We start from the raw sequence: 11061 nt of genomic DNA, 5'->3' as shown, positions 1-11061 counted from the left end.
GCTGCTTTTGCAAGTTTCCGTGAAAACGTTTCAGCTTTTATTTTACTTTTTCGCCATGAAGAAGATATCACAGGTTCATCATATTCGTCGAAATTATCCATCCTGGATCACTTTTAGTCAGCTTTGACCAAACTCCTCTCAGCTAGCACGTCCTTTCAAAGTGAAAGTAGCCTTGTCACCTGACCTGAATACAGCGTGCTGATTCGCTAAAATGGACTTATCGGCTTCTGTTCAAAAACAACAAGGGCGTTTGTCGGCTTCTGCAGTAAAACGTGAACTCGCGATGCCTTGAAAGTGGACAAAACCGGCTTTTTTGACAAAACGTGTTTAGGGTTCAGATCGCGCTATATGTGGAGAATAATGCACGGCAGTCAACTCATTTTTCTGAAAGTGGCGTTTATCGGTTTTTGCAAATTAACTCTTCATATATTCTGTCCATAAACAATTTTAGGGCTAACATGTTTAGATGCCTATTAGAGTTTTGGCTAATCTGTACCTTTATTGTCAGTATTTTAATCATCTGATCAGTCATTATTTGAATGAATATTCATATATTTTGAAGGTATTGTATATTTCATGAGGCTAAAACAACCTGAGCACTTAAGATTTAGTTTGTAATGCATTACAGTATTTTGTTTTATTTTGGAAATTCTCGTTTTCTTTTTGTTGTCATTTTCTTCATGTTCTTTATTTTAAAAGAGACATGGGGAGATGGTGAGAAACATTCATTTTTAGTTTCACAGTATTTGTAAAAAAAAAAAAAGAGTTCACCAAAAAAAAAGAGAAACTTTTATTTTTTTCATCATTTATTTATCTTCATCTTATTCCAAACGTGTTTGACTGTTTCTACAGTGGAGTACAAAAGGAAATAATTTTGTAGCAGCCACATGTTCATTTATCGTTGTGTGGGAAAAGTGGAGGGGAAAAAAATATTTTATTTTATTTTACTTCTTTTTAATGTGCAGGAAATTTTTCATTTAGGTAAAATTCCGAGATTTACAAATATTATTTCACACAGTTTTGTGTCATTTTAACATAATGTCTCAGGATAATGCACAGATTTATTCCTGTCAGATTTCATGTTGTTCGATCAGAGGCTGCCACGGGCACTTTTTCTGATCAAAGCGAAAGTAAAAACATTTCTGTCTACATACTTTGTGAAGTGGATCACAATAAAACGGAATAAATGTAATTATTCAATTTCTGTAACACCCTTTACTAATAAACGCTTTATCCACCTTATATTTAAGGTAAAGGCAGGCGGGACCGTTTGTAACTTTTGTGCGTTGCCTATCTTTCCTGTATAAAACATTACGCTGTGCTGCTTTATATTGCAAATTTATATTTGTTACCATATTATTCTGGTTTATTATAATTATAAACAGTTTGTTTCCGCGTTCCAAAACAAGGTGGATATGTGCCTGTAAATGAAGCGGGAAGAGAATTTGATGGTGCAGTCTCAGCGGTTTTCGGTTTTAGCTTGAATTCACAAACTCACTAAACCCTCTAACCACATACATATATATATATATATATTCATTCTCTGCGTAGCGTGACGTGCGCTTAAAGGGATAGTTCACCCAAAAATGAAAATTCTGTCATCATTTACTCACCCTCATGTCGTTCCAAACTTGTATGAGTTGCTTTCTTATGTCGAACATAAAAAAAGATATTTTGAAGATTGCTGGTAATTAAACAGTTGGTGGTTGCCATTGACTTCCATAGTATTTTTTTCCCTACTATGGAAGTCAATGGCAACCACCAACTGTTTGATTACCAGCAATCTTCAAAATAAAGCAACTCATACAGGTTTGGAACGACATGAGGGTGAGTAAACGACAGAATTTTTGGGTGAACCATCCCTTTAAGACACATGCTCCTGTGCTTTTCTCAGGAAAAAAAAGCATGCTCAGGTGCTTTTTCTCTAAATTCTGTGAAAAAAGGAGTATTGCGAGAAATACACTGAATTACGAGACTTTTTGGTTAATGTCTAGCAATTCTGAGAAAAAAATGCTAGAAAAAGTCTCAATTGTGAGATAAAGAACTGAAGTTACGTTAGATATACTTTATAGATAGATATTTCCTCTTTTATCACGTGGCAGAAACAAGTTTTAGCGGCAATATGTAACAAAAGGTGCATGTCTGAGTTTAATCAAATTGGGGATTGGCCAAGCAAAAATTACTATATCACTCACGTTTGTTGGAGTTTTGCTTTCATATCAAATATAATTTCATAATTCATACAATAAAGAACCAACCAGGATAATATTGATTCCATTAGATACTTTAATACAGTAAAAAATAACTGCTGTATGCTGGTATGAGTTTATGTAAACAGAAATTAAAACACTGTAAACCTTGTAAATAATTGTGCGTCCAGAAACATAAAAATGCCACAAACAATTTCATCACTTCACACGTTTAGTTTTTCCCCCTTTAGGGATAAATAAAGTTCAAAGACAGCCACCAGAAATAAAACAGTTCCTCTGGCTTTATGAAAGGCCGCTCAGACGTTCACTGACTTCCCAAAGCTTTTTGGCCACCACGTCATCTTTGGCTGTGGCACTGACTTCCTCCACAGCGCAGCATGAGAAATAACGTCCACTCAAATGCTCAATTCCTTCCTGAACGGCACAATGCAGAGTTGTTTGGGCTCCGGTTTTTGGGTCCAGGAACAGCAGTCTAGCCACTGGCTCGATGAAAACTTTCTGCCAGAGACTCACATGGCGGGAGAGCTCGGTCTTTACAACACCTGCAAAAGGGTGATACAATATTATGCATTTCTTTAACCCAACTGAACAACTGATTGGTGATTAAACCTCTTCAACAGAGATTATATAAGACGCAAGTTTATCAGGTTTATCAAAAAAACAGGAAATGGCTCTGAGCATTCCAGATGATAGGCTAGATTAGCATCAATGATCTGGAATTCACACGTGCACACACACAAAAACTATGGGTCTCATTCACTCTTGTTTTTTACTCATGTCATTATTCTTCATTTCATTATTTATCATTTTAAATGGTTTCATTCCTACTGGGAATGTGACTTTGCGTTCCAGTGTATCCAGTTGGTGGTAAACATACTGATTTCATGCACAAATAAGTGCGTATTCATGATTAGTAAACAAAGTTGTGAATGGCACTTAAGTGACACAACTGATGCTGGTAGGTCATGTGATGGTGACAACATGTTGGATGTAGTACATCAGAATTTCACTTATACTACCCATATTAATACTACATGTACTACATTTTTTCATGAAGTTTCAAACCAAATGTAGTACCCACTAGACAGTATGAGCTTTTGGATGGAGCTTCTGTTATTGTAAGGTCAAAAAGTGTGGCCATATTTACCACTTTGAGGATGAAATCCAATTATTTCAAAAGGAATCTGCACGATTGGAAACTTTGTGTGAGAGCGAAACTTTTTTCCACGCAGATTTCCCAATGGTTTTTTTTTCTTTCAGATTTACCACGTTGGCCAACAGAAAACTGCTTGGTTTGAAAGTGACTTCTGTGTGACTATTGACAACATACCCTTTTTTTTTGGAAAGTTACATTTTGCCGAAATGTCACTAAAGTGACCTCACCTTAAGAACACTGAAAAAAATTGGTGTTGAAAATTTTCACTGAGAAATTGCTTGTCAAATTCTTATAATTCAAATAACTACAAAAGAAATGGCAAGTAACACACTAAATTAGATGTAGAAAGACTGTATAGACTTTATATTTTCTTGTAAAAGGTACCCCAATAATCTAAAAGTTTCATTGACAACTTTGAAAAAACATTTTTTAGTGAATGTGAACATTCAAATGTGAATATGCACTTGAGTATGAGCGGTTGCCATAAAAATGCCATCATTTACTCAACCTTGTGACATTTCAAACCTCTATGACTCTTCATTTGTGGAACGCAAAAAGAGGAATTTGAGTGATGTACAAACGAATGGAAAAATAGTCATACAGGTTTTGAATAACATAAGGGTGGGTGAATAATGACAGAACTTTATAAACTATTCCTTCAAGTATGATTTACCTGGATGAACACTGTAGCAGGTGACGTTTGTGCCCTTCAGTCTCTTGGCCAGTTCGTGAGTGAACAGGACATTACAGAGTTTGCTGTTGCAGTAGGCCTGGAAGAACTGCCAGCTGTATCTCCCTGACCCCAGGTCTTTGGTGGCGACAAGAGAATCGAAATCAATCTTGCCCCAGCAATACGCCATGGAGGATAGTGTGACAACACGAGCAGAAGGACTCTCCTTCAGACGATCCAGCAGAAGACATGCGAGCAGAAAATGGCCAAGATGGTTGACACCAAACTCTATGCCAAAACCATCCTCGGTTCGACCATCCGCCACAAGACCTAAACATAACAAAACCTTTGAAAACAGTGCCACATGTTCCCCATCATATTCAGATAGTGCTCAATCAACATAGCCCAGATGTTGCTTACAATCTGATTTGAAACAGTATTGATGGTTTGGCTTACCTGCATTATTGATGAGCAGGTCTAGTCTTGACTCAGATTTGAGGAAGTTCTCAGCGAAAGCTCGCACAGATTTGAAGCTTCCAAGATCAAGCTCCATGAACAGAATGTCATTGCTTCCTGTGGCCTGAACAACAAATACGGGTTCAGTAAACACTCAAAACTCTTGAATCAGTGGTCAGAAGTGATGGTCCTCACCTTCTTGATGTCATTTATAGCAGACTCCGCTTTCTTCTGGTTTCTGCAGGCCAGAATGACTCTTACTCCACGACCTGCCAGATCTAGAGCTGTGGCCTTACCGATACCAGTATTCCCGCCTGAAACATCAAGCCGAGCATCTCTCAGGACCACAACTAAAACACGTGCAGGCTTTCCTCAGCGTCCCAACGCAAACGTGAAGGCGACAAGCGCGTTTTAACGGTACATTTTTCAGAGAATGATTATAAAAAAAAACTCACCTGTAACAATGGCCGTTTTCCCGGTCATGTCAGCGGTTCCTTTACATTTTGACTTCTTAAACAACGTCTCCACCAAAACGACATAAAGAGCTGCGACGAGCGCACCGGCGATGATGAGATGAATCATGTTTGTGATCCACTGCAGGAGTCTGCGGGCGGTTTTATGTACTCCGCCCGGGCCAGAGCCTGATAAACCGGTCCGGGGGTTTTCTCCATCACCCCATGAGCGCTCAACGAAACCGGTTTGCACGTGCTCAAGAGAACAATATACCGTTCAAGGCCAAAGACTGCTCATTTATCTTAATATCTTGGCATGTTTTATTAACAAATGGGGTACAAAGTATAGCTGGAAACTCTTGAAAATGGAGTAGCCTACGTTTGTTTTGACACAACAAATCAGTTAAAGATGCTTGCTTTCACATTCGTAATATGTTGATCGATCGTTGTATTTTATTTGACAAAAATATGGGTCTAAATACAGTTTTGATCCCTGATTTGTATTAATTTTTTTTTTTACCAACAAATATTAAATAATCATCACAAGTAAACATAATTTATTGGGGGGAAAACACACACACACACACACACAAACTGGCCAGAATAAATAACAAGGTTGTATATTAAATACATTTTTAATTAAATTCGAAATTATGTATTTTGTCCCCCTTACCAACAACGTTTGGTAACATGTTGAGACCAAATACAGCAAACGCCACAGTTTGTGTAAGAATTGAGAAAATGAAATCATTTACATCTACCTACTATACTATATTTTAAAATGGGATTTATTCTGGTGATGGCAAAGCTGAATTTCAGCAGCCATTACACCCGATTGATTCACATGATTCTTAAAAAATAATATATTAAGTTTGTAGTAGCTATTGGTAAAACTGAAGGAAGTGACTGAATGTTGTTTGAATTACCTAGTGGATGACATCACCAATGAACTCAGTGCCAAACTATTTTGAATTTTTCACATTTCACATTATCAAAGTGTTCACATCCCTTGACTAGGGATGGGCGATACCCCTTATTTTGTTTTCGATACGATACCGATACTTTTCAAGGCAGTATCGTCGATATCGATACCGATTCGATACTTCTGCACTAAACTTTTAAATTATGAAATTTATGGAAACGCAGCCCTGTTTGAATGCACTGTCAGCAGTGAGTGAATGCTCTCTGTGATTGATTGGTTCTGTCTTGCAACATTTGCGTGTATTCAGATGAGCAGGAAACTAGTTCTATCCTACACAATTACTCGCTAACAAAGGTTATTCGTCCAATTCAATGCATATTGTACGCATTATTATTAGTATTGTTGTTAAATAAACAAAACCACTGGTAAATAAAATGCACCTTAGTATCGATATTTTTGTTTGAGTATCGATACTTTCGATACTCGCGTCAGTATCGATATATCGATACTTTGTATCGATACGCCCATCCCTACCCTTGACGTATTTTTGACACCTGCAATCCACAGGTGATGATGCATACTGTTCCTTTACTAAATCAATAACATACTCTAACTGGGAGAGGTGACACATTCAGCACAGTAATGCCTCGGTATCCCCAGACACACCCAGTGAGTTACTTCTTTACTTTGGTATGACAAAGAAACATGATTTATGTAGTGGAAACCTGGTCCCATAAACTTCAGGAAGTGAAAACGTATCATATACACAGCGGTTTGGGTTACATTCAAAATATGTTTGCTAATTAGTGATATTTGCACAAACGCAATCTGTAAAACAATCAAAGAACATTTTTATTAGAAGAATTAACAACTCTTTTTTGTGGTCAGAGCATGTTATGAACTGCAAAATTTGACACAGGCTTTTTATAATATGCAGAAACACAGATTTATCTAACACAGTTGCCCACAGGTGCCACTAAACAAACTGTGCAATTGCAAATCCATACAGGTGTAATGAAACTGATGATCTCATGCTAAACCAACAAGCCTCTCGCTGACTTCCCAAAGCTTTTTGGCTACTGCATCATCTCTGGCTTTAGCAGAAACATTCTGCACTGCACAGCTAGAGAAGTAGTGTCCACTTAAGGGTTCAATACCCTCTTGAAGTGCACAGTAAAGAGACGTCTGAGCTCCAGATTCCACATCCGAAAAGAAAAGCAGCAAAATCGGTGCCATGAACAGCCGCCACCATAAATTGCTGTGGCGACCGATGTCCGTTTTGATGGCCCCTACAAAATAATTCAGCATCGATTACTTATGACCCACAATATTTGATCAAGTACTGCTTTTTAAAGAATAAAGAACACAGACTGACCTGGATGAAGACTGTAGCAGGTGACATTTGTGCCTTTGAGTCTCTTGGCCAGTTCATGCATAAAGAGGACATTGCAGAGTTTGCTGTGACTGTACATCCCTAATAAGGCCACTGCAGAATTCCCTAAACCCAAATCTTTATGAGTGTTGATGCAGTCAAAATCAATTTTCCCCCAGCAATGGGCCATTTCCGAAAAGAAAAGCAGCAAAATCGGTGCCATGAACAGGCGCCACCATAGATTGCTGTGGCGACCAATGTCCGTTTTAATGGCCCCTACAAAATAAATCAGATCACTTATGACCTATGAGATTTTATCAAGTACTGCTTCTTACTGCTTACACAAACTGACCTGGATGAAGACTGTAGCAGGTGACATTTGTGCCTTTGAGTCTCTTGGCCAGTTCATGCATAAAGAGGACATTGCAGAGTTTGCTGTGACTGTACATCCCTAATAAGGCCACTGCAGAATTCCCTAAACCCAAATCTTTATGAGTGTTGATGCAGTCAAAATCAATTTTCCCCCAGCAATGGGCCATTGAAGAGACTGTCACAACTCTGCTGGGGCCGCACTCTTTTAACCTTTCCAACAGCAGGATGGTTAACAGAAAATGACAGAGGTGATTGACGCCAAAGATCCTTCCAAAGCCATCCTCAGTCTTGCCACCAATTACAAGTCCTACAAAAACAGAAAAAGAAATCAATAGAAAGTTTTTAAACCTACGATTTTAAATTAGTTATCTTCAAAAGTTACTAATTGTATCATTGCAATTGCATATATATATATATATATATATATAATAGCTACCTGCATTGTTGATAAGAATGTCCAATCTGGATTCTTTCTTGAGAAAGTTTTCAGCGAAAGACCTCACAGATTTCAGACTGGCCAGATCCAAGTGCATATACAACACCTCTTTGTTTCCTGATTCCTGTGTGCCAGTCACATCAGTTCATTGATTTCACATGCATATACATTCACTGATTTCATACATTCCTACATTAATTCTGCAAATTTATATAGCAGCATCACAGATTTGATCAATAAAACAGCATGCTACTGATATGGTTTTATTTATTTATTATTTCCAATAGTACCATTTTTATAATTTTTAAGGGCCAAAGTTTTTTAATTGAGGAAAAATTAAAAGAGTGCAACGGTGGGCATCTGAAGATAAAAATTCCATTTGTTTTCTACAAAAACTTTGCAACATACGAAAACTTATAAAGACAGACCTATACAAATGAACTACTTAATTGATGGTATATGTGTTTGTTGAAACATATTTTGCAATGAATCTAAAATACAAAGTTTCTATATAGCCTACACAATCAAATTGTCAATTATACAACAGATAACAATTATACAACTACTGATTTAAAGATTGTGATTGTCATTCGCGTTGCTTCATGATTGTATTTCTTTCCCTCATTAAAGTCGTTTTTTTCCACTTAAGTAGTTTGTAATTTGATTCACCTCATATCTGGTTGGTATGGATCATGGCTTAAAGCTCTTTAAAGGGGTCATATGATACAATTTCAATTTTTCCTTTATCTTTGGAGTGTTACAAGCTCTTGGTGCATAAAGAAGATCTGTAAAGTTGCAAAGACTAAAGTCTCAAATCCAAAGAGATATTCTTTATAAAAGTTCAGAGTCAGCCACACCTACCTAAAACGGCTCGTTCTAACACGCCCCCAACAAACCTACGTCACGATCTGGGAAGATTTGCATAACACCGCCCAAATGTTCACACAAAGAAAGAAGGAGTAACTTTTATTCTCGCTGTAATATTGAAAAGTGAAAAGTGAAAAAGTGAAAAGTGACGTGACATGTGGCCAAGTATGGTGACCCAACAATAATGTACAGTATGTGGAAAATAATGTGTTTTTTTAACTTTAAACCGCATAAACAAATTTCATTACACCAAATACACAAAATAATGTTCTTTTTAGCAGCATCATATGACCCCTTTAAGGAAGAGAAAAACATTTCTGAACAGTGGAGGTGCTGCAGGGCTAGCAGGGGCTTGTCAGGAAATTGCATGGCACTGACAGAGGCCCCTAAGGATTTCCTAATGAATTTTACTGTCTGATTTTATTTTTACTCTCAGTGTAACTTTCATTAACAAAAAAATTATAATTTAAATAAAAGGCTGCGTTTACACTTGGCATTAACATGAGATCACCGTGATCCGATCAAGCAGATTAACATGCGATCACCGTGATCTGATCAAGCAGATCGGATCATCAGTCAATCAGGACACGGCGCGTTTACACTTGGCAACATCAACTGACTTTTCTATCTGGATAACCGACCGGATCTGTCTTTCACGTGCAATATTTAAATAAGTCTGCAGAGAATGGCCCGGTGCAAAGTCAACCTGAAGTGGTGGGCTTTCTTTTGAAAAGCATTTTCAGTCGCGGGACATTATACAAATCAAAGATAAGTGTATGAGTCTCACTAGTCTCCACACGGGTGTTCTCCGTCTTTTTTTCTGACAGTTCGCGAGAGAGAGGGCGGCGTTTTGCGTGATGTCGACCTGAGAATGCAGACACGATGGCTGGATTGCGTTTACATTACACTGAGTTCCGATCACAATGCGTCCTCGACTACCTCTGGAGCAGGACACGCTGATCGGATAACATTCCGATCAGAAGCGCGTTTACACTTGTCTTTTCAATGTGTATGTGGACAACATCAGGATACAGGTCCCATGTTAATGCCAAGTGTAAACGCAGTCAAAATTATCTAAGGTTAACGTGTATATGTTTTAATGTAAGGTGACCAGATGTGCCACTTCCTGGGGACATGTTCTCCACAGGATTTCTAAATTGCCTAAACTAACCAGGTGTTGGTTGTTTGCGCTGCGCCGATTTATCGTTGTATGACATCAAAGTACCGCGAGAGCTATAGAGAGCAGAGCGTGCTCCTTATGCTTTCGAATCCCTCTCGCGGTACTTTGATGTAATAGTAATACAACGATCGATCAGCGCAGCGCAAACAACCAACACATGGGTTATTTTAAGCAATTTAGAAATCCTGTGCAGAACGTGTCCCTGGGAAGTGGCACGTCTGGTCACCTTATTTTAATGAGTCTGGATGTAGGGGAGGAGTCCATCATGAAACAGCCATCATAATGGAGCTCTGTTTAATATCAAGCAAAAGACCGTGGACTTCAGAGACATCTCAACAGACGTATTGTTCTCTTGTAATCTGCTATTGGTGAGTAGTAACTTAGGGGACTTGAACCCCTTAAGTATTGTCCAAAGTCTGTGATCTTTGTAAAGATTTACTCACTTTCTTACGTCAAACAATATAGATTTTACGTTCTAACGTCAAACAATATATATTTCAGCAAAATATTTAGCACTTTCTTAGAATAATGGTGATGAAAAATGTTGTTTTCAACTAATAAATCATGTGTTAAACAAAAGTCTAACCATTATGCCTCGTTTGCGTTTTCAGCTTCTCGCGCCGCGTTTTTAAAATGCTGTATAACTTGAAAAAAAAAAACTAACAAACATCTCAGAATCCGTGTATCATTCGATCATTCGTTGTTTGATTTAATATTGAAAGTAGAAAAATGAGAAAACGGCTCCTTTTTCGTTTTTTCCCAAAAAACGAAAAAAGAGAATTCAGCTTAAATTTTCTTTTTTCGTTCAGGGGTAGAAAAATGAATAAACAGCTTGAATATTCGATTTCTACACGTGGGCGGGAATTAAAAACCCCTTTCTGCTGATTGGTTAGCCGAAGATCAAACCGTGCCGTCATCAGTTCTTCTGCAGTATCACGCAGCAGAATAATAGTCCTCCACTGCTGCAG

The 11061-nt window shown here is 37.9% G+C and overlaps 2 protein-coding genes across 2 annotated transcripts in view; both read right to left on the bottom strand.

Moving 5' to 3' along the window:
* Nucleotides 1-2324: 2324 nt before the first annotated feature.
* Nucleotides 2325-5208, bottom strand: LOC107741146 (dehydrogenase/reductase SDR family member 13-like). The gene is made up of 5 exons (XM_016553747.1): nucleotides 4948-5208; nucleotides 4688-4806; nucleotides 4493-4616; nucleotides 4040-4366; nucleotides 2325-2752 (listed from the first exon to the last, which is right to left on the bottom strand). Exons 1-5 carry the CDS (start codon nucleotides 5072-5074, stop codon nucleotides 2493-2495), a joined length of 957 nt encoding a protein of 318 aa, XP_016409233.1. The 5' UTR covers nucleotides 5075-5208; the 3' UTR covers nucleotides 2325-2492.
* Nucleotides 5209-6407: 1199 nt separating this feature from the next.
* Nucleotides 6408-11061, bottom strand: part of LOC107741145 (dehydrogenase/reductase SDR family member 13-like) — a 7348-nt gene continuing 2694 nt past the window's right edge. The window contains exons 3-6 of the mRNA XM_016553746.1: nucleotides 8047-8170; nucleotides 7778-7917; nucleotides 7242-7428; nucleotides 6408-7155 (exon numbers count right to left, since the gene is read on the bottom strand). Coding sequence (XP_016409232.1) covers nucleotides 6896-7155; nucleotides 7242-7428; nucleotides 7778-7917; nucleotides 8047-8170 — 711 coding nt within the window. The 3' untranslated portion in view covers nucleotides 6408-6895. The remainder of the gene's footprint in view (nucleotides 7156-7241; nucleotides 7429-7777; nucleotides 7918-8046; nucleotides 8171-11061) is intronic.

The sequence above is a fragment of the Sinocyclocheilus rhinocerous genome, unplaced genomic scaffold (genome assembly GCF_001515625.1).
Source record: "Sinocyclocheilus rhinocerous isolate Xijiao unplaced genomic scaffold, SAMN03320098_v1.1 scaffold1307, whole genome shotgun sequence".
Taxonomy (NCBI): domain Eukaryota; kingdom Metazoa; phylum Chordata; class Actinopteri; order Cypriniformes; family Cyprinidae; genus Sinocyclocheilus; species Sinocyclocheilus rhinocerous.
This window is presented reverse-complemented; position numbering and strand designations above follow the sequence as displayed.